At 34.4% G+C, this 25493-nt stretch overlaps 1 protein-coding gene across 1 annotated transcript in view; it reads right to left on the bottom strand.

The window, feature by feature from the left end:
• Positions 1 to 25493, bottom strand: part of Sirt1 (NAD-dependent protein deacetylase sirtuin-1) — a 171147-nt gene that overhangs the window by 26037 nt on the left and 119617 nt on the right. Inside the window, exons 7-9 of the mRNA XM_090379531.1 lie at positions 22535 to 22614; positions 12838 to 13024; positions 7037 to 7154 (exon numbers count right to left, since the gene is read on the bottom strand). Coding sequence (XP_090235657.1) covers positions 7037 to 7154; positions 12838 to 13024; positions 22535 to 22614 — 385 coding nt within the window. The remainder of the gene's footprint in view (positions 1 to 7036; positions 7155 to 12837; positions 13025 to 22534; positions 22615 to 25493) is intronic.

Here is a 25493-nt window from a genome sequence, read left to right on the forward strand (position 1 = left end):
CATTTAAGGGCATCAATAAATTCACCCTACCCGTGCATTTCCAATAGAATCAGAGAGCATGGATAACAATATCTCTCTTTGAGGATTGGTTTAAATGCTGCTTCATTCTTGAGGTTGAAAAATATTGTAAAGACTATGGCATTCCTTTCAAGATTTTGCTTCTATTAAATAATGCTCCTGGACATCCTATGCATCTAGATGATTTCAATTCAAACGTGAGAGTTGTATTTCTACCGCCAAACACGACTTCACACATCCAACCTATGGATCAGGGTGTTATTTTGAATAAGCATACTATTTATGCACAACATTTGCTCGGGCATAGTCTGCAGCAGATGATGAGAAAAATTTTACGTTAAGAGACTTTTGTAAATCTTACAATATTTACCACTCCATCTTAAACTAAAATTAAAACAACTAAAAGTTGTTTAAATGCCGCATGGAAGAAAATATGTCCACGGCACGTAAAAGATTTCAAAGGATTTGAAAAAGACGAATCATATGTTGAGGTTACAAAGAGATTGTAAAGGTTGCAGAGCTATTTCAGTTGGAGGTTGATGACAAAGACATGGAAGAGTTAATAGAGAAAGAAGAGAAGGAATTATCTAACGAAGAACTTATTGACTTGCAGGCAGCGATAGTGAAAGAAGAAAATGCTGACGAAGCTCAAGATGATTCAAATGAAGAGCCGAGATGTTTCATCACCAGAGAGATGACAATGGCACTTCATGAAATTGCATCGGCAATGGCGAGGTTTGAGAAGATGGATCCTGACAGTGAATGATTCTTAAAAGTTAACAGAGGGGTGAATGATGTGGTTGCTTGCTACAAAGAAATCTACGATGAAAAGAAAAAGGTGCTGTTCAGTCATCCATTAATATGTTCTTTCGTAAGGTTGAGCGGCCGACCCCTTCTAAATCTCCACAGCCCTCAACCTTCGCAGCGGTGTTCTTATCAGCGAAGGCATCGATTCTGGCAATGATGCTCAAGAGGTAAAACTTACTGACGTTATGCCTGTCTCCTCTTTTTTTTTGTAATTTTATAATTTTGAAATTTTTTTAAATTGCACGCTTTTGTAATTTTTCCTGCACATGAGATAAAAAATTGAATAAATACAATAAATAATTCTATTTACATGTTCCTTGAACGTTTCGTTTTTGATTCAACCAATTCCGCAAGAACAGTTGCAAGTGCTGCACAAGCATGGGGAAAATTCCAACTTACGTAGCATTCCGCAGAGCGCAAAACCCTTACATAAGTCGGGGAGTTCCTGTATGTGATAAATAACACAGGCATGAAACCGATCTCAAGATTTAAAATGTGCAAATTATTTCTTAGTAAACTAATATACGACCCACCTGGTAGCTGTGATATGTTCAGTTCATGCTACTACATGAAAAAGGATTTTGTGGCAAAAATTTGACTACCTGAATCACATTTTTGTCCAATGGCATTAAAAGTGTGCAATTAGGAGGAAGAAAACATTACTGCCATTGTTATTTTGCAATTGGCTACATTTGGATGACCTACAGTGATGGGCAAAATGAATCTTTGGGCGGAATCAACTCAGCCAAGTAATCACAGAAAAGTGACTTGAGCATCACGTCACTTCAAAACCAATCACAATTCAGCATAACAGCAGTAGCCAGTGAAAAATTTGGACAAATCACTGATTTGAGCCACTGAACAGCTAAGAGATTCATTGTCCAACCTGTCCAAGGGGAATAACAGTAACTTCACTTAATTCAAAGGCTGCACATCATACTCTGATACAAATGGAATTATTAAGGGGGGGAGGAGAGAAAACAGGCAGGTATGCTACTGACTCACTCTGAACACCTAGTAATGGGCACAATCAAATACCATTATTTAATTATTTGGTGGTTGGAGCAGTCAAATGAACAGATAAAAAAGTAACATTTCTTAGTGAACTGTATTTAGTTTGCATTCTGCAAGCTCATCAAAAAACTAATGCATAATCACTGGAATTCAGTATAACAACAAAATAATCATCCAGTAATCCATTTCAGTTAATCTGATCATTGCCACTAAATTCTATATATTATCTCAGATATGGAGTGTTCTTGGAGCCTTACTATTTGTTGTGCAGTTGAGAATCCAGTTATCATGTTTTTATTATTTTTTTTCTTTTTGGGGGGAGGTTACAGTAGAGAGTAATTGTGCTATAATAATAATACTGTATAATATTTTTCTATATAGAGTATGAAAATAACCTAAACTACAGCAATGCATTTTCTTTTTTCATGATTATGACATAACCACCTGAAATCCAGAAAATTGTGAGATCCAGCAAGGGTCAGGTCTCAAGGTTGCCAGATTTTGGAGATTCAACTGTATTTAGAATTCTCTTGGTTCCAAAATGTTTGCCTTTTATCAGGCTGATAAGTCTTCCAAATAGATGCTGAAACTTTTACTGGTTTTGTATGGAAAAAGGTGAGCATGTGCTGAGTATACATGACTGACAGTTCTAGCCATCTCCATATTCTCGTGGTTTTGATTGTTCATGAGTAGTTTTTCTGACAGTCTTATGTTACATTTCCACCCTATACATGCACTTGTTTCTCCATAGTTATGCCACAGGGATATATATAGATAAGATTCTGATCCATTTGGTGGATCAGGGTCTCATTGCACCATTTAAATCCTATTTCATCCATTGCACATTTGTGAGATTTCTAAAATGGTGACTGATACAGAGGAATTACTTGCCATCTGGGATGGAAAGTGATTCCTCTATGTCTCAGCAATTACTGGAAAAAGTATCACTATTTGTATAAAACAAATATAAAGAAATCTTTATAAAACGAAGATATCTCTATAAGTTGAGATGAAAGAAGCAAAGAAGAGAATGTTGTGATTTAAAAGCTTCAGCTGCTGCTACAGCACTTTCAGAAATTCTGGTTATGTCTAAAGCTCTGGCTGATAAGAAATGAGCCATCTGATGGAGCATAGTCTAAAATTTAAAAGAGAACTGGAGACTTACAGCCCCCTTACAAAAAAGATTTTGTAAGATGAAGACCACATTGCAACTGCACCTTCCAATGCAAGCTCTTGTAACTCACTTTCCTGGAAAGACTTTCAGGAAGACCCCATCCCCCAGCATCTCTCTGATCCCTCATATTGTATCAATGTGCCTCTCATAATCTTTTCAATACTTTTCATTGTTAAGAAGTTATTTAAATTTTTTTTTTTTTATTCTTTGTATAAAGCATACAGCTCATCCTGCTATAATGTGGCATCTTACAATGTGCATTTCAAGCCATGTGTTATTTGAAATTTGTCCACCATTTACGCACATGAAACCCATATGCTTCCACATTATACTGTCTTTCACTAGTGTCATTTTGGTTTATGGTTGTTTGTGAGTATGTTTTACATAGTTTGATTTGCTATATATTTTGGGTATAAAAATTTATACCCAGTTCCTATATGTGTATACATATTTTTATAACCTGTGCTGTAAACAATTGAGAGCATAAGGGGGAGGTGACATTGTTTTAAAAAAAAAACAGAAAACATTAAATACTGAAATCAAATTGGGAGGTGTTAAAATTTTGGCAGCAGTTTCTGACAATGGATTCACACATAAACAGAAGCAGAACATTTGAAAGAAAACTGAATGATCTAATAAGTGGTTACAGATTTATTTAAAAAAAAAAAAAAAAAAAAAAGCAAGCAAGGCAAACAATACTTTAAAATAAACCAGACCAATATATGATTCTGTTTCATAAACTTTGATATTGTTTACTAATCATAAAAATCATACTGTTTACTAATCATGTAACATGTTTTGATAAAAATAGCTTGAAGATGGGTGAATATTGAAAATCTAAAGCTTTTATGAAACCTATCCCTATTATATATATATATATATATATTTTTTTTTTTTTTTTTGGCTAATGCTTCAAAAGCTTGCTTTCTTACATCATTTCATGTCTTTCACTTTTTTTCCAATTAGTTGCTCTCTCTGTACAAATCGCAAATCCATCCTACTCTAGAATATTTTTCCCATATTTGGGGTGGTGCCCCATAAAATCTCTCTCAGGCTTCTAGGTTCCATTCAAAGGAGGGCAGTCAGGTTAATGACCCATCCCTGACAAGGTCTTTCCAATCTCAGTCTCAGATATTCTGTTTCTGCTGCATCCCTTTTTCGTAGGCCTGTTCTTCTGAATTGGCTTTATAATTTTCCCCCCCTCTCTTCGAAAACAGTTTCAACATGTGCCACAACCAGTTTGTTTGTTATTTGGTTTTTAGGAGCATTAGCAACTAAGGCCATATTGCTCCGGGGATATGCAGTGGTCATTCCCTGACCTTCCTGCATCCTCTGTATTTGGTGGTCAAGGGCTCGAATCCCAGTCTAATCAAGAAGCGTGTGCTACGCACTGCTGCTCTTGGCCACCTGGCTACGGAAGCTTCCATATTATACTGTCCATAATATGGAAGCTAATATCAAGGTGCCTATCACAACCAGTCAGCATCCTTTTACAGTCCAACTTCAAACTCAGAGAGCCAAATTTTCTTCTTCCTCGTTATTCCTTCAACTTTTGTTTTCTGGAATAACCTCACTTCCTACATATTTCCTAAAAATTGCAATCTACAGAAATTCAGGTCTAATGTCAACAAGTACCTTCTTTCATCCTCTCTCTCTCTCTCTCTCTCTCTCTCTCTCTCTCTCTCTCTCTCTTCAATTCATGCATGCTACTAAGTACTATAGGTTCTAATGCCTCTCGTGCTTGGAGCTTTCATTAAAAAACATCATTTATCACTACTAATACTAAAAATGTGCATGCCATTTTGTGCATTTCTATTGTGTGCTATTTTAGAAGGATTTGCTGCATGGTTATTACATATCTTAATTACATATCACATCTTAATTCTTATTGAGCAGCTTGTCTTAATATGAGTAACAGAGCTTTGCCTAATTCATGTTTTACTATAAAGCATTGGTTTTAAAATTTCTCACTTGATATTTGCAGTGATTTTTAAGAACATATCCCCCCATAAATATTAGGAGTTTACTATATAAATAAGCATTTATTCATAGTATAAGCCAGTGGTCTCAAACTCAAATTGCATGCGGGCCGAATGCACGATCTGAAAGCAGCTGATGGGCCGTACGTCAGTTTGTCTCCATCTATATAGCAATATGAACTGCGCAGCTGTGCATCCAGCTAACCAACTAGTGACTGACTCAAGGAAAATATATATCAGAAGTACCAACTCAATAGAAAAAAATCGGAAACACCACAATACCGACGTGGGAAGTTCTCCCACCTTACCCCAGTTACGTGGCCTGGCATACAGTGACAAAGACAAAGGCCCAACCTCTTCATTCTATCTCTTTTTCCTTCAATAGCAATTGCGCACATAAGCTCAGTCCATATCTCTATGTCTCTAAAATTATAAGCACCGTATTTACAACAAATACATAATTGAAATGTATTCACAGGCCGTTTAAAATTGCTTCGGGGGCCCGGATGCGGCCCACCAGTTTGAGACCACTGGTATAAGCTATTTAGTGCAATTTCTTTCTTTATTTTTTTTTTTTTAATAATGAAAATCCTAAATACAAAAGACATTAGAACCTATAGTTGAAGGTTGAGGAGACAGAAAATTCTTCTTGATATTAGACTTGAATTTCTGTAGGTTATAGATTTCAGGAAATACATGTGAAGGAAGTCTGTTCCAAAAAAGCAAAGTAGAAGAGATAAACAAGGAAGAGAAAAATTTAGTTCAGTGAGTGGGACAGTGGCTGTTTGCGCCACATGTTTGGATTAGTTTCAAAGAGAGTGGGGGAATTACAGATGCCATTTTAGAAGAATAATGCCCGTGGAAGTATCTACAGAAATGATATGCAACAGAAACAGAATATCTACGAGATAAGACATTGGAGAGACTTTGTAAGAGCTGGGTCATTAATTGTCCTCACTACACATTGTTGTGAACACACACAGTGTTCACAACAACAAATCCACAGACATCAAGTAGAAATTCATGAGTTATTCTGGATTATTCAATATTTATCTAAAAGTACTTATTAAGTCTTAAGTAACTCACAATTTTGGATGTGTTAGGACATTTCTATATGCTATTTATTTTATCTTTAATCTAGTCATTATTTTATGTAACCACTGACATAATTCATAAAAAATATAAACAAAACAGACATAAAATTAACAATCAAACAACCTTCAGCCTTTTCAGAATAGCCCAAAATAACTTAAATTGTTCTTTTTACTCTTTAATGCCATGCAGTGTAAATTCTATTATCATAACCAACATTAAACTCAGCTACAATAGCATTGTGATTTTGGGAAGCCCATACACATTAGTTTCTCATTAAAAATTTTTGCCATAGCTTTCCAAAGCAGTATTTTGTCAATGCTAATCAAACCCACTGGAAGTCAACTGATAATTATAATTTATGAGACGTATAAAAAATCACAATGGGATTAACATTTTTGGAAAACGGTAATTCAAAAATGACAAAACATAAAAATGGAAGACTGATGCTGTTGTTGTTGGAGAGAGGTAATACATTAGTGGACATTATAGCACCAAAATGTCCACTAATGTATCATTTCTTATATTTCATTAAAGATTACTTTTATTTATGGCTATAGCTTTAATGATTTAAATTTGATTTGTTTTCTTCCCCTCTGCTCCAATTTTACTAAAATGGTTGTGCTCAGGTTTTGTATAAAAGGAAATGCTGAAGACAGTTTTTCCATTTTAGCTCTCTCTGATCACGCCTAGTTCCTCACTGATGATGTGATAAGATTACCAGAGCTATGTGTGAAGAGGAAATAGGTTTGCTATGATTGGTCAATAGTCACCTTTTTATAGTCTGGTTAAGTACTTCGTACTTATTGGTGGTGTTCCACTAATAAGTACTTATTTGTGGGTCTCAAACTTGAGATTGCATCCAACGTAGCGCTAATTTCTCACCTGAAATTAGCATATACTTCTGGACTTATTCTATTTAACGAAAGGCAAAAGAACATACAATACATACCGCTGACATAATTCAGCAACAATGACATCACAATCACCTAAAAGCTCAACATCAAAATTCATATGCTTTAGAGGCTCTCTGTTAATTAATACCTGTGGTACTTCAGGAGGTATTGAACCTAATAATGAGAGAATATAAATGAAAATGAAAAATTCATAAACTATACTGTTTTTCAACTATTAAACACTAAGATTTTTATTAATTGTAAAATATATACAACTGGTTAAAGACTTTTCAGCATTATCAGCTACTTTTCTATTTTGAATCTAGAAATTAGAAAAGTAACTGATATTACTAGACGTGCTTACATAAAGTTAAAACATCCCAAATAAGAATAAAAATTTTGACTACATAGTAAAGTTATTAAGGGTAAGTAATACTCTGGCACATGGAAAAGGTGTACACTTTTAGATATCCTCTACTGTAAGAAACTGAATAGGACTGTATTGCACCAGCTTGAATTCACTGATATGCAACCAAGCTAGAGCAACACGTTGTTGAATGGCGTACTGTCCTTGCTGTTGTGCACCCCCCCCCCCAACAAACATACAGGACAGCCAACATACCTTAATATTCAGCAGAAGAATCAGTCCCTAAATCTTCACCCATGGTAGTGCATAATTTAAATTCAGACAGTTTAAAACTTTTTTTACTTTGACTCACTCTGTTAATAGTGAACCAATGTCTTGATTACAGTTTTTAAAATTCATTACAGTTTTTAACTGCAATTTAAGTATGAAACATTGCTTTTTTACTTCATATGCGCTGATTCCTGAAGCCCCATTTGCAATGGGACAGCTGATGGCCAAATCTGTAGACTACAAAGAATAAAGTATACATTCTAAAAAAGCACAATTCAGCAAGTTTGAGAGACATTAAGTTTTGTGATATCAACAGAAAGGATGTGTACATTTTATTTTTGTATTTGGAATGAAACTTTCAAATACAGTGCAACTTTGATATAATGTTCCTCTTCACACTGTGATTTTGGATATACCACAATTATGATCATATTCCCAAAAAGAATTATGAAAAAAAGTTATGTCGAAAGAACTATCAATTTCATATAGGAAACTTGAAAAAGTGATCAATAATGTACATCCTATTACTGTAATTCCAAAAGGTGCATTAGCTAAAAATTGGCTGCATATTCACTCTGACATATTTAGTACTCAGCTGCAGTGTAATTTTTCTAACCAATAGTACTCAGAGACTAATTACTGTAGACACCCAGTTTCTCCCCCGTCAGCTAGAGACACAATACAAAAGTATAAAAGTGGAACAGTGCAAGGGAATACAGCTCCCATTCAATAAGTGCATTACATTAGTTACAAAGTAAAATTTTGTAAACAACAGCATATGACATCCTTTCTTTGACTAGAAATTACACTTAGGATAGCAAAAACTGTTAAGGGTTAAACTAGACAAAAAATATACATGAACTGACAAGTGATTCGTGGTGAAATCATATGACTTCACTTCAGCACCATGATGAGCCAGATAGTTTCGTTTTTATTTAGTTGTCTTAAAACTTAGTAAATTCTAGGGCATTATAAATAAATATGGGAAACCCCTGTATAACACGGTACTTCTACAACACAGTTTTGCTCTAACATGATTGATAAATTGCAGCAATCCTCTCACAATATGATACTTATGTGACACAGTTTCGCTCTAACATGGTTTGAGAATTGTGGGAAATCTCGCCTAACACAGTATTTTTGAGCTTTTGTGCCGGGGAAACCCTGCTATTATGTTAAACGTTTCCACTCCTTTGTATGAAACCCTGCAGTTGAATAGCTAGTCGTTATCGCATTCATGATATTTTTCTAAAGCACATTTCTGGAGGTCACTACCATAAAACAATAAAAACAATTTGCAGTTTCAGTTTATTGGTGTTTTCTGTTAGTGTAATCAATTATAAATGGGTAGTAAACTGATCTTCTTGCATTTGCTATAGTACCGATAGCTGGAATTTTGTGGGTTTTCACGTTATTATGGTGAAATGTGTTTCCTCCTCCATGAAATATTCAATCATATAAAAAACATAAATAAATTTTCAGAAACTCATTACTCCATATCTCACTTGAGCATATCGTGTTTGTTGCAACTTGTGTGTGCCATGTTCTTTGTTATTAACTGCTTATCATTTTTACTGTTTTAAATTTTGCAACAAAAAAAAAAAAAAAAAGGTTAATGAACAGAAATATCAATTAGTATGTACATATTACAGTACATATTAATTAAGCTATGTGCGTAAGTGTAAATTAATTTTTTTTTTTTTGCTAACTGGAAAATATTCTTCTGCTTTTCACGTATCATTTAAAGTGTGTGTGTGTGGGGGGGGGGGTTCCACTGTATTTTGTTGGGAGATCCCTGGGTTAGATTCTGTGCTATTGAACTTGTGCTTGTTTGAGACCATAAACTACAAAAAATTCTGACTGCGAAGAGTGCAGTTCATGACTTTTAAAGAGAGCAGAAGGTACACAAAATCTAGATGAAGAGATTGTGCTTAGCAGCGATGAAGAGGAAGAAAATTAAATGAACATACATTATCTGACATATAAGTATCACAGTTTATAAGGTAAGACATTTGTTCAGTTATTATTATTTAAGTTACTACTATTATAGAAATAAAGTTAAAATATTAAGTTAATAACTATAAAAATTAAGTTTCCGATAGTTATAAAAAAAAAAAAAAAAAAAGGTGTATTGCTGTTAGCTTTTGGAACGTAATCCCCCTTTTTGTACTGGTTCTTAGTCCCATATAACAGGGTTTCACATTACACGAGATTTTGTAGGAACCAAACAACCTGTTATACGAGGGTTACCTGTACACAGCAAACTTAGTGAATCAGTAGGACTGAAGTAATGGCCACCAAAAGAAAAATTTATACAGTTCAAGAAAAGTTAAAGATTATTAAAAGAGTTAAGAGTGGTGAAGGGATGAGAGTAGGAGTGAGTTATAGGCCTAATGCAGGTTGCGGCACCCTGGTTTTCAACCGGGGTGCCGCAACAACATTCAAAGGGTGCCACGTAATTTGGGTTTAAGTTACTTAAACTTATTATTTTTTTTAAAATTTATATGTTTATTTCATTATAAAAAGGTGTACAGTATCTTTTTAATTTTGTGGTGATCTATAATTGATGTTTATTTAGTACCTCTATATAAAGAATAAAATTATTATATACTATATATATATATATATATATATAAATAAAATGTATTGTGAAATGTAATTTTTATAATTATATTACTGTATTAACTATCATATAACATATATATTTTTTAATATTATTTATATATATACAGTGAGAGAGAATCGGATCTATCAGGCAGAAAATTGAGTAGGGGTGCCGCAAAATAAAATAATTACTTAGGGGTGCCGCTATTAAAAAAAGGTTGAAAACCACTGGCCTAATGACTGATGAGTACAACAAACAACTGTACAGGGATATCAAGTGGGCCAGCAAATCAGAATGTCTTGAAATAGGGGATTTTCACTTCCCAATTATTGAATGGAACTTGTGGGTTGGTCACTCACACACTAGCAAGACTTTTTTGGATTTATTGGATGATTGTTTTTCACAGCAGCATGTTCAAGAGACAACCAGAGGAAGTAATATTCTTGATCTGATTATCAGCAGTGATTATTCATGCATAAAGAATCTGCAAATAAAGGCAACACTAGGTAGCAGTGATCAGAGTGTACTGATGTGGGATTTACTTGTTGTTGTTATTTGGTTTTTAGGAGCATTAGCAACTAAGGCCATATTACTCTGGGGATATGCGGTGGTCATTCCCTGACCTTTCCGCATCCTCCGTATTTGGTGGTCACAGGCTCGAACCCTGGTCTAATCAAGAAGCATGTGCTACGCACTGCTGCTCCTGCCCACCTGGCTACAGAGGCGCCGGAATTTACTTAAAGATGTAACTACCATCAGAGGTAAAGGAAAGGGTATTTGCTTTCATAAAGGTGACAATGGTGGTCTCAGACAGTTTTTAAATTATACACAGTGGAATTAACTGATATTATCCACAGCAAATTCTAAATGGGATGCATTCAAGGAATTAATCTTGTAATCTACTAAGCTTTTCGTACCAACTAAGAAATACTGTTGAAGGGCTAAATGAATGTCAGATGAACTAATTAGCATTAAAATTAGCATTACTAGAGGCATATGATGCAAGAAAGCAAGCTTATACAGCATTAGTCAAAAAAAAAAAAAAAATCCCATTTCACCCATCCATTCGCTCCAAAAGTTTATCCACTTCTTTCTTGAATTTATTTAAGCTATCAACTTCCATAATGACAGATGGAAATTTGTTCCAGCAATCAACTGCCTGCTGGCTAAAGGCAAATTTCCACATATCTATTCTACAACTGTCTTTTCTCAATTTCATTTATGCCCCCTCAGGTTTGTAATCTGAGCAAAAGGAAGAACCCCATCAGCATTGAGCCTGCTCAATCCATTTAATGCCTTATACACCTCAATCAGATCACCTCGAAGGTGCCTAGTCTCCAGACACTGATGCTGCAAATTGAGAACTTAAGCCTTTCTTCATATGAGCAGCCCTTTGTTCCCCTCACCAGTCTTTGTGTGCTTCTCTGTACTTGTTCCAGCAACTCTACATTTTTCCTAAAATGAGGTCTCCAGACCTGTACGCAAGGTGTGGCCTGACCATTGCCTTATACAAGGGGATAATCATCTACTTATCCCTGCTAGCAAAATTCCCGTATATCATTGAAACCCCATGACCCGTATATCATCAAAACCCCATGACCTGCTCCGGCAGTGTGCTTGCACTGTCAGAAAACTTCATATCTGACTGCACAATTATCCCCCGGTCTCTTTCATTCTCCACTACCCTGAGTGTAACACCACACAGTAGGTACATAACTCTGGGGTTCCTGCTACCCATATGCAGTACTTTGCATTTGTTAACGTTAAACTTCAGTTGCCATTTTTCAGCTCATCTGTCCAACCTTTTCTAGATCCTATTGCAGTAGCATACTGTCATTTCTCTGAACAGTGAAACAGACTGCTTGGACAGTTCATATGGTCTTGTCAGTTATATAGAGGAATTTTGGCAGCAGGGAGAAGGTGATTATCCCATTGTATAATGCAATGGTATCACATTTTGAGTACTGTATACAGATCTGAAAGCCTTCATTTTTAGGAAGGATGTGGATCTGTTTGAATGGGTACACAGAAGGGCAACAAGATTAGTGAAGAGAACAAAAGAGTGCACTTAAAAGAAAGACTTCAGTTCTGCAAATTGCAGTGTCAAGCACCCGTGAGGAGATCTGAGTGAGGTGTTTATGCTTTAAAAAGATAAAGCTAAATGCTTATGGCATTCATCCTTTTTCTCAGACAAAACACACACACACACGCACGCACACACAAGGAGGCATAAATTTAAATCGAGGAAGAATGATTTCAGGATAGATGTGTGGAAACATGCTTTCAGCCAGTAGGCGTTGATCATTGGAACAAACTTCCATATGGTGTTGTGGAAGTGGATAGTTAGAATAAAGTTAAGAGAGAACTAACTACACAAACTATTAGAGATGGGCAGGTGATATGGGAAGTACTTTTTTTTTTTTTTTTTTCCTCTCTTTTTTGCTGATGTTGTATAAGCTTGCTTTCTCATATCACTTGCCATTACTAATACTAACAGACAATACAATGATGTTTGTTAAAGTTTATGAGAGTTGCTATGCATATTTTTATAAGCATAACAACATAAAATTTTAAGAGCTATTTTACATTTTTCATATCTGAAATAATTTACTTACTTGGTATAAGAGCAACAGGCCTAACTTTCAGTGAAGAACCCATAACAATGAGTAAATCACATTGATTCTTGTCTTTAGCCATGGTATCATGAAACTCTTCAGAGAGTCCTTCTCCAAAAAATACAATATCTGGCTTCATAATCCCAATTTCTTTATCTTTAGGACACACTGGACAGTAAGGAATCCGCTGTAATAAAGGAAATCAGTTTAAATCCAATTTTGCACCTTATATAAATTAAACACTTATTAAACCTATATCTCAATGGATATGCACCCATGTTTAGAAATTTGAATCTACAAAAACATTTTATACAGATGGAATCATCAGTCGGAATGGTGCTTTTGAACGTTTTGTACAAATTACTAATAATAATTAATGTGCATGTTATATAACATAATGGAAAATTATTGCACATATTATAACAAAATGCAATAAGCCATATTTTAGAGTAATCTTCTTTGTTTTATGCTTCTAAAAGTACATTTATTTTAAATGTATTTTTTGACTGTATATCAGAGAGTTTTTCCCAAGGAGAAAAAAAAAAAAAAAAAAAGTTTTAGTTTTAAATTCATACAAAATTTCAAAATGAAAGTCTTTTATTAATTACAGTTGTGGCCAAATACCAATGGGGAAAATAATAATAACAAAACAAAGAAAGAGAAAGGAAAGGAAAAGAAAAGGGAAGGACAGAGAAGTTGAGGATGTGTAAAAGTACAGGAACAAAGATTGTGTTGATTTTCATTCCTGTTGTTAACTTATATTCCAATCATATTTCCAGAAACAAAATGAAAAAGGCAACAAGAAAATCTTAATTGAAGTCTATACCACATTTTCAACAAATATTAACCCATTCTCTTGCTGTGCAACTAGGATTCTGTAACTGCAGTATTAGCAAAGATAAATTTACTCGTTATCATTAGACATTTATATAAATGTCTAATGATCATGGAATATTTTAATAAGAGCACATAAGGGGGAGGTCCATTGTAGAAATACAGAAAGGATAACATTACACAATCCTGGAATAAAAAAATTTACAACTCTCCACTGATAATTAGCAGTGGGGGGGGGGGAACAGAGATACTGAATGAAAACCATGCTTAAAATGTTAATGGTAAGAGGTGCAAGACAAAGGTGTGATAAATGGCAAAAACAAATATTTACTTAAAGTTTGATAAACATAACCTAAGGAAAAGTGAATGTTTATGCATCATTTTATATGGCACAAAACAAAAACAAAAACAAAAAAAAAATCAATGCCATAAAAGAACATCTATGTATTGAAAATGAAGAGCAAATTCAATAAAATATTGATTGACCTTAGTCAAAATTATAATAAACAATGAAAATAAGCATTTATTTTAATGCTTGTCATGTATAATACAAGGGAAAAATTCCAATACAAGCAAAATAAACATGCAAGACTAATGCTTGTAAGCCTGATATATAGCAATATATGGAAAGAATGCAAGGTGAAAACAGAGAATGTACTCACATTGGCTTGTCAACTGATGCACAAGAAACAACCAAATTCTCATGTTTAACAAAGAAATATGAATGCTGTTGGTTATTAGTACATCAGCAATTTTGGCCATATTGTGACAATACATATTATGTCTGTTCGTGGGTGTGTGTTCATGGGCTAACTTGCATGCTGTGTAGGCTGAAAAACCCAGAGATTAACTCATGGGGGAGCCATACTCCCCCCCCACTCTGCTTGAGAACAGCTAAGCAGCCCTGAATGAAAAAAAAAAAAAAAACACTTACAAATTCCTCCACTCTGTGATGGGACTCAAACCCTGACTGCTCCAAACAAGTAATAAATGAAAGCTATTCCATGACAGTATTGTTGTGGAGAACAAATATGAATGCAAGAAATATCTGATGCCAATATGGAACTAAGCCAATACAATTGGATAAGTTATAAGTTGGTACCTTGTCAATATGCACAATAAGGCAAGAGACTTATACCAGTTATTGCATGGGTCGACAAGGTTCCTGGTGTGCTTGTCAGAAAAACAGGACTGAAGTTAAAACTTAAACAGCAAATAAGTGGAATCAGAAGAAGAATTATCTCAGACTGATATGATATTTGAAAGGCACTAAGTATTAGTTGCTAACAGCTGCCGTTTCAAGCTTGAAGTTTAATTTGTGTTCATTTAGTGTTAATTAATATAAAATTTTCAATAAATCTAATAATAACAGTCAAACTTAGTATCTCCTTAAGGTACTCCTTCAGAATGGCATTCACTAATGCATGAATATCTTATTTACCTCTGTTACTTGTCAATGTGGTACACTAATCCTAACTCAAGTAATGTGCAGTTATCATTACCTCATTTACTGCAAGATAACTGCAGTTAACATTATTCCCAAAGTGGAAAATGCACTATGTCTACTTTTTCACCTATATAATGATGCTCTCATATAACAGAGACTATCTACTCACTGTCAAAGCAAAACCAACTGACTCAAGGCACTAAAGATTCTGAAAAAGTTTAGAAGAAGAAGAAGAAAATCAGGCTGATTAAGCTAGAGCAGTGGTATCCAAGCTATGGCCCGTGTGGAAAATGAACTAAAACAGCATTTTAGAGAGTCATGTCACTGTGTGTACACACATGGAAGCATCGAACTCAACTGCGTCAAATGTGTATATGTAGTTCAGTGCGGTCATATGTAGGCTAAATACAGTTATGTAAGTATCAATCTTTTCATATAGTGAAATTCTACAATTCTGATATAACTTGTTCTTTGAATTGAATTAAAAAAAATCAATTCCTAAAACTGTTCCAAAAGAGGAATGCCAATTTGGAGTGTCGTGTTTTTAATCAAAGGTGGACTGGAGACTATTTCCTTATTGAGTACGATGAAAAAGCAGTGTGTTTAGTGTGTTAGGATACTGTGTGAGTTTTTAAAGAATATAATTTAAAGCGACACTGATTCCAAGCATAAATCTTGTGATCAACATAAAGGAGTGTTGCGAAAAGAAAGTGTTCAAAGTTACAAAACAAATTAACAAAAAACAACTGAAAACATATCCGTGAAGAAATTTCTCTGCTGTAAGTGCCAATTATCAAGTTGTACATTTGATAGCTTTTGGAAGTAAGCCGTTCAGTGATGGTGAATTTGTTAAACGGTGTTTTTTAAAAATTGTGAAAGAAATTTGTCCGGAGAAAAGAACAATGATACAAGACATCAGTTGTCTTGACAAACAATTATTCAAAGAGTAGAAAATATTAGAAAGAATTTGTTCCAACAACTTTTGCAAAACATAAACCAAATGAAATATTTTAGTGTGGCACTGCATGACAGTACTGATGTAAATGACACAGCCCAACTCCTCATCTTCATACATGGAATTGATGACAATTTTGTACCAGTTGAAGAATTAGCTGATCTACAGAGCATGCAATGAACAACTACAGGTGAAAATCTTTATGAAAAATTTTGCCAATCTATTGAAAAGTTAGGATTAAATATCAAAAACCTTGTAGGAGTCACAACTGACAGTGCAAAAATTACTGGTGATAACATTGGGCTTATGGATAGAATAACCTAGAAAATGATATCGGAGCTAAACCTCCAATTGGAATTCACTGCATTGTGCATCAAGAAATCTCTGTGGGAAAGTACTGGATCTTCAACACGTTATGAATGTGGTTATTTCAACTGTAAATTTTATAAGATCACATGCCCTTAATCACCATATGTTTCAACAGTTTCTTTCAGAAATTGAGTTGAATACAAAGGTATAATTTTACATGGTGCAGTGATCTGGCTTAGTTGTGGCAGTATTATATTGTTTCTTTAAACTACATCATGATATTGATATTTTTATAACAGACAAAGGGAAACCAATAAAACAACTATGAAATATGGAGTGGCTGCTTGTCAATTTGCTGATATAAGATTCCATGAAAAAGACATGAACTTCTTTGAGAATCATTTCCTTCTTGGCTGAAAACTACAATCCCAGCATGCAACTTGAAATTATTGATCTTCTAGCCAATATAGTTCAAAAATAAGTATATGGACTGCAAAAATAAACTACTTTAATTCTACAAGGCTCTCTCATCTGAAGATTTTCTGCTAATAAAAGAACTGCCATGAAAATGGTTACTTTGTTCGGATCAACATATGTTTGTGAGCAATTTTTTTTTTTTAACTCATGAAATCAAATAAATATTTAAAAAGAAAAATAACAGATGAGCATCTTCATTTCGTATTGAGAATTGCATCACAAATTTTCAACCAAATTTTTAACAATTATATAAAAATATTCAGCCTCAATCATCTCAATAAATATTAAGTTTTGTTCAGTAAATGTTATTGTGTATTGTACTTAATAAAATTTTTGAATATTTTCAATTTCAGGTGCATCATTATACAGTAATACCTCGACTTACGCGAACTCGGAGTTACGCGGTTCTTGATTTTTTCGTTTTGTGTATATCTAAAATTAGCTTACCAGTGATTTGGAAGTCAAACCATAAAGCTTGGGTGACAGCTTCCGTTTTTGAGGACTGGTTTGGTCACCATTTCATACCCAAAGTCGAACGTTATTGCAAGTCTAAACAGATTCCGTTTAAAGTGATGATAATGCACCCAGTCACCCTCCTGCCACCCTAATTAATTTCGACCCACGTGTGAAAGTTGTGTTTTTGCCTCCAAACACAACCAGCTCGCTTCAACCGATGGACCAAGGAGTCATCAAAACATTCAAGGCTTACTACACGAGGCGTTCGTTTGCACGTCTGAATGAAGCTATGAGACAAAATAGTGAGATATCTGTTAAAGACTTTTGGAAACAATTCAATCTTTTAGATGCCGTAAGAATCATTGAAGAATCTTGGGATGAAATTCACAAAAAAACATTGAATGGTGTCAGGAAGTAACTTTGTCCATTTTTTTTTTTCAAAACCGAGACGAAAACAACACCAGAAACTGATCATGTCACTCATGTGATAGAAGAAATTGTTAATCTTGCCAGGCAATTAGATTTGGAAGTCAATGGTGATGATGTCAACGAGCTGTTGGATTCACATAGTCAGGAGCTGACAATGAATGAGCTCATAGAGATGCATGAGCAAAACATCACTGAAGTATCTGACACTTCAGACCCAGTTCCACCAGATAAGCACATAAAGCACATGACAATTGCAAGCTTGACAGAAGGTCTCAGCTCAATTGAAGAACGCGTTATAGCTACAAAGCAAGGAATAAAAAAATTATTAGCTTGCTACGAAGAAATTCTGCGTGAAAAAAAGAAGGTGCTGTGTCGTCAGACGAATTTGTTAGATTTTATGAAGCCATCGACATAACTTTTTTACGTAACTCATTTATTTTTTTAATACATATTTTGTATTAATATGTATAAAGAACTGCAATTTTATTAAATATTTTTCTTCTAAACTAGTGTTTTTGTTAGTCCTTGGTCCCAATTAAACAAAATTTATATGTATTTATATGCAAAGTTGTACCCCGACTTCCGCGAATTCGACTTAAGCGATTTTCGTCGGACCCACCTATCGCGTAACTTCGGGGTATTACTGTATTTATTTATTCACCTTAATATTGAAAAGCAATGATCCTTTTCTGGTTGTAAATTTTCTAAAGTAATCATTTAAAAACAAAAGTAAGGTATTTTTTTAAAAAAACAAGTCATATTTTTATAATTTTAATAAAATCTAAAAAATAAATCATTGACAGATTTATTGCACATAAAAGTGTTGGGAATTTCCATATTTTTATATATAGCCTAAAAATAAAAAACAGGAACATGAAAATAGAAACTTCCTTTTACATATAACAAAATATGGAAAATGTAACACTAATTTTTCTCGAATCACTCAGTGCGGTCCACGAACCAAATCTAACTTTGAATATGGCCCTAGTACTGAAAATGCTTGGACACCACTTGAGCTAGAGCATTGCCTTTACTTTCAATTTCTTACAGTGATCCCCAATAAATCAAACAGTGTGAAATGTCTTCCAACTGATGACTTACCCAAAGATTCTGCCAATTTCAGTTAGAATCACTTCTCAATACAATTGTCCCAAAAAAGTTTTCAATTAATTAACCATTGAAATACAGATCCAGTCACAAAACATTAACAGTGTTAGAAACAAAACTGAATCACTGAAGTATTATCTTTCAGCTCATTTTATTTTATTATCTTAATAGAAACTTGGCTGAGAGAGACTGAGTTGCTGTGATCAAAGGCGCTCAACTTTGGTTACCATGTAAAATCGTTTACACAAGTGGTGGAAAAAGCATCTAGCTAGTGATAATAAAGCTTTTGTTCCCTTCACCAATCTCACTGTCCATCTCTGCACTTAATAGTCCTGCATGTAATACTCAAAACGTGGTATAACCATTGCCTTGTACAATGGAATAATCACTTCCTTATTCCTGCAAGCAAAGATCCTGTATATCATTGACAAAACCCTATGAGCTGTTCTGGCAGCCTGTCTGCACGGCTCAGAAAATTTCATACCTGACAGCACAATTACCCCCCAGGTCTTTTTTATTTTCCACTACGCTGAGTTTAGTACCAAACAGTTAGTACAATGATCAGGGATTACCCATATGCAATACCTTGCATTTCTCAGCCCATATGCCTAATTTCGTTACAACTGTTACACTGGTATGTGACAAAATTATGTCATTAAGTATTTTAATTTTAATTTGGCTTTGGAAAATAATATTAAAAATGAAATATAAACTCCTGTTGCACTTTATGGTTAATCTCTTCCATGAATAGTGACTTTCAAAAAAAAAAAAAAAAAAGTTAATTCCATACAACCAGTAAAATTTCACAACTGTAATTGAAAGGTACATTTTGCCAGCAACACTCACATACTGGACACACACCCACCTACCCACTCTCTCTCTCTCCACCCTCAGCTGTTCTAAAATAATGGCAAACTGTGCATAAGTTCACATAAGCCTAGAGTGCTTACACTGCTGTAATCAACAAGAGTAGTAAATTTTGTAAGCACTATGTTAAAAACGAGACATTTACTGTCTCGTTTTTTGTATGGGTTATAAGTATTAAACAGCAAATAATATCTCAAAATAAGGACGTTCTCTTTAGAAGTTATTTACAATTCTGCATAATATACAGCTTGTATACATCAAGATGCATGATAAAATTCAGTAATTTTTGTTATTACATGTGAGAAATTTGAAAAGATTTCTCATGTATTCCTTAAGAATGATAGTTAATTTTTTTTACAAAAAAAAAAAAAAAAAAGAAGCCCATTCATTAATACTCTTTCTTTCTCTCTCTCCCTCAAATTGAGTACATATACATGTAGTAGGTTAAAGACACAACTACACTGGAAAATCATTTTACATTTTGTATTATTACAAAATGTAAAATTTAAAGATGCTGTATATGGTGTAACGATATGAAGTACACTAGTACTATGTTGTCTACTTTTATTACAGCTCAATTTAATTTTGTCAGCGGCTCCCAAACCACTCAGATCTACAGACCCCTTCAAAAAATCAAAAAAAAAAAAAAAAAAAAACGTTTGCAGACCCCCATATATATATAAACATATATTACTTGATACCTCTTCTGAATGTTTTATGGACCCTCTGGAACTGGTCTACAGACCTCCAGGGGTCCATAGACCAGTCCATAGTGACTTCAAAATACATTACATTTTGAAACCAATATCACATTGCTGAGGATATACTATATTTCCAACTGAACACTCATATTATTGATATTTGTGTAAACTTTTATGTTAAAAATTTTTAACAAAAAATATGTATCATATGGTTGTTTCAAGTAAGTGGCAGGGGAAACTCAAATTTTATCTCATACTACAATTATGTTATTTTCCTTCATAAGTAAACAATTACTATTTATGTGATATCCTGCAACTTCATAAACTTATGTCAACTGTAGAAATAAATGGCATAAATGCAAAGCAGTGTTTTTTATACAAGCATTAAGAAACAGTGTGTACCTCGTTGTTGTTGTTGTTATTTGGTTTTTAGGAGCATTAGCAACTAAGGCCAAATTGCTCCGGGGATATGCGGTGGTCATTCCCTGACCTTTCCACATCCTCCGTATTTGGTGGATCACGGGCTCGAACCCTGGTCTAATCAAGAAGCGTGTGCTACGCACTGCTGCTCCTGTCCACCTGGCTATGGAGGCGCCTGCCCCGTGTACCTCGTAACAAAGGTAACATTTTCTACAATTGGGCTTTGTGACATGTGGAGCGAGTCTTAAAATAATAATAATAATAATAAAATAAATAATAATAATAATAAATAAATGAAAAGCAAAAATATACCGATTTTCCTATTTTTGTCATATGAATTTAAGTGCACAGTATTTCAAGTAAAAAAAAAAGTTGTGGCCCAAGATATTAATTTTTTCCTTACAGCAAATTCTGACCTCTCTCTATGGGTCTACTCAATGGATTTCAGGTAAAATATTACAGTAACTTACATAATGAAAAAATATGTAGAAATATACAAAAACAAATGACAAATATCTACATCTAGGTAAAGTCATGATACCAAGCAACAGTACATACACTGATGAGCCAAAACATTATGACAACCTACATAATATGATGTTAGTCTTCCACGTGCAGCCAAAACAGCTCGTACCCGGCGAGGCATGGATGCTACAAGATTTCTAAATGTGTCTTGTGGTATTTGGTACTAACACGTAACCAGTAGATCCTTTAACTCCTGTAAGATCCATGGTTGAGACGTTGGTGTAGTTTACTACCCACTCTAAAAAAAAAAAACAGGGGTCACCTTCACTATCAACCCCCTCCTTCCTACTTCACCCCCAAGGCTTCAGTCTCCCCTCCCAATACTTTCTCTTACACAGCATTCGTCTCACACGTCCAAACTTAAATTACAACAAAATTTTGCCCAACCTTTTAGGCTCCTAGAACTCGTCCTTTCAGCGTACAACCCCATGCAGCACTTTTTAAAGAAATTTTACCTAAATTAACCACCATCACTTCAACCTTTTTCTTTTTTGGCAGGGTATGGGCAACATCGATTCCCAATAGTGGCCCAGCAGCCAATAAGCCAGAAGAACAATGGGCACAACATCTTACACAACCCATGATCCACACACACTTAAATCTCTGGCTTTACAATGCTCTGTTTCCGATACAATGTGCATACGCGGAGATGGGAGAAACCCCAGGTGCTGCTTGACCTGAATATACCTTATACCCACTCTAAAATCCACTGAGGAGGACAACAGCAAAAAAATGGAACATGTGGGCACACCATCATTGTATATTAATTATTCTTAATATTATTAAACCTTCTAACATTACTAAACTAGTTAAGTGTTCCTATTCTCCAAACTTGTGTCACAAAACGCAAGTCTTTCAACGATTATATTGCAGTGATGTAAGCTTCTAGTACAAGGAATTACAAAACTTCACTCACATACGAAAACTGATGCATGTTTGCAATTATAATGAATTCTGGAAATAACTTGAAAACAAGGTCAATTCACGATTGGTGGAGTGAGTTATGACTAACAATTAAATTTGTAAAATTTTCCTTGGATTTTTCTTGCAAGTAGTGGATGCGCTTTTAAAATTTTAAAATTCTAAAAGTATTAATTTTTTCTTTCTACTTAAAATATTTAATGATGCATTCTTATTCGAAACATAAATAGTTTAAATTTAATCACTTACCTGATTAAAAATGTCGTCTCTAATAGCTAAAGCATCTACCTTATGATGACATATAGTACATGTTGCCATTGCAAAGGATCCTAAATGGTAAAAATTTCACAAATGCTTACAATAAAATAATCTACTTCAATGTTACATAAAATATTATCATAACTAAATGAAAACCAAAGAATTCTTCACTCCAACAGCTAAATTTTCTACACTGCTACAAATGTAAAGATATTCACCATCAGAAAAGAATTTTAATAATTAAATAGCAGAAGCCCACTAAAATCAATGGAACATGTGAGGTAGTCTTCTATAAAATGTACAACAAATTACTATCAACAAGTTGTTACTAATTACAAGAACTACTCTGTTCACTAACTGTCATCTAATAATTAATTTTTATGGTGACCCAAACACCAAAGGTTGTTAAAACCTATAATACATTAGTGAAAAATGAATTGAAGGTTAAGAAAACAAAAGCTTCTTGATACTGACCTGAATTTCTATCAGTTGTAATTATGGGAAAATACATGAAGAGAAAGGTTGTTCAAAAGAAAATGTACAAAGAAGCAAACACAAAAAAAATCAGTGAGTGTTTAGTCAGTGCACTAACTGGACTGATTTCAAAGAAAAAACTGGAATTACAGATGCCAGATAAAAAGGAGGGTGCCAGTGGAAATTCCTGTAGAAAAGGTATAGAGTGGAAACAGATTGTCTGAATGGGAGTGACTTTAATGAGCTGGTAAGCAGTTTTTTTTTTTTTTTTTTTTTTTTTAGTAGTTTTTGGCGCATCAGCTTCTGTGGCCATAATGCACCTCCCAAGGTTTTTGCAGTACTTTGATCCAAGCCTGAGGCAGGATTCTAACCTGCAACCTTTGGGTTGCCAGGCAGACACTTTACCCACCCGGCTAGCCCGGTCAGCCTGGTAAGCAGTGGCTCACTGATTAACCTTACTGCTAAATTCAAAAAACAGTATTAAGAGGTCTTGGGAGTACCAACTCAGATGTCAGATCAGCAAAAGTATTCAATGGTAGGACATATTTCTGTTAACAGGTTACTCAGAAGGAAAATGGTGCTGGGAGAAAAGGAGAACCCTAGCTATAAAGCTAGGTGCAGAGGAAGCAATATTTGTGATATGCTTAAGCCAAAAAAGGTTAGAAGCTACGGTTAATTCAGGGAAAGATGAATCCAGAAATTGGAGGACTGGGAAAACTGGTATGTGTTGTGTTTTTATATATACTAGAGGCTTGTGCAACTAAAGCTGAAATTTTATTTTATTGTACTTTAATTTTTATTTTATTCAAAATGTGTTATTTTATTATTTTATTGCAAAATTTCATTGTATACAATATTTTTCGTGTAATGTCCTTCATAGTTCAGAAAGTGCTCCTGTCCAGTAGTAGGGTCTATTTTAATTTTGATGTCAGTTGCAGAATGGGCTCTGCTGAATGCAACTGAATGAACGAGAGCTGGCTGTGACTAAATGTGCATTGGGACAGATAGATTCCTAATTTTTGAAAAGTTTGCCCTTATCACTTAATAGTAATAGCACAAGCAAGGCAAATAGGAAACTGTTTACTTTTGAAGGTGAAAGGTAAGTACGTAGTATGAACACAATGGATGTGATTGCTATAATGTCACTATAGGCAACCTAAAGCACATTAATGCTTTGTATTCAATTTTATAGCCAATTGTTAGAGATGGTGCCACAGTTTCCTCCTTCCTCACCCACTGAAAGCCATTGTTAAAGACTACCTCAGCTAAGATTGTTCAGCCTAGAAAACAATCAAAAAAATATGCAAACAATAGAACAGAGCTGAGAACTTCTCTACATAATTTACCTATTTCTTTTACCCAAGTATGTTATATTACCATTTAATTAATTTTAAAAACTATATTAAAGCAGCACAATTCATGACCTAATCATGACACTGACAAAGCACCTTTTTATAATACAACATGAACTCTTTTATAGAACACAGTCTGCTAATTCAAACTCTAAATTTTATGATCCCTTTTAGGGACTGAGGGTGCGTTTCATCATAAAACTTTTATTTTTCCAGATGTCCTGCCAGTGTAAGCTTTAAAATGAGTGGCCACACGCATCTGTAGCTATTTCCACTTGCTCACAACTTTGATAACCAGAAAATGGCTTACAGAATTATATACACAGATATGTATAGTATGAGCCACAATAACTGCATCATCCCCTTAAAGTTTATTACTTTGTTACTATCTTTCTGTACACATCAAATATATCACTTAAAGAAATATGTAAACATGTACCTTGCCAAGACCTCTTGAGACTTCCATAATTAAGATGGAAGTCCCAAGAAGTCTCTTATACATAACGCAACCTTCTAGCATGTGCTGTCTCTTTATATTCAGTAGCGATATGGAATAAGCAGTTAACTTTGAGGAAGTAAAGTGTAATTAGTACTCTTAATAGGGAGGAATTTTCTAGATGACATATTTATTTCAAAAAGGCTGGTTATTTCTTTTTAAGTATTGCACCAAGAATACTTAAAAAGAAACATGAGACTACAAATGTCAAAATAAAATCTGGAAATCTGGAGCTGAGACAGATTAGTGCTCCAACAACAGCACAGACTTTTTAAAAAATGTCTAAGCTTCCACAATCATCCACAAATCTAAAAACCAAATGGGAGAAACATAATGGTGTGAAGGCAACTGGCATTGTAAGCCCTTACTGACAAAATCCATGAAGCAAAAATGTCAAAATGGACTAAATAACATGTGAACTGGATAACAGAGCAGTTAGGAATCTATGGCCCTTTCCAATGAACAAAATTTGACTTTCACATACTGGAAGTGACCAAATACATTTGGCATAGACCCATGAAGCTTATCACTGTGACTGTCTTGAATCAACAGTGAAGTCTCCACTGAACCAGATGGTTTGGGTATTTGTAAAAAACCAAGGAAGGGAATGGACAAAATACATTTGTAA

Source organism: Mastigoproctus giganteus, chromosome 8, assembly GCF_048544385.1.
Source record: "Mastigoproctus giganteus isolate SK-2022 chromosome 8, ASM4854438v1, whole genome shotgun sequence".
NCBI classification, from domain to species: Eukaryota; Metazoa; Arthropoda; class Arachnida; order Uropygi; family Thelyphonidae; genus Mastigoproctus; species Mastigoproctus giganteus.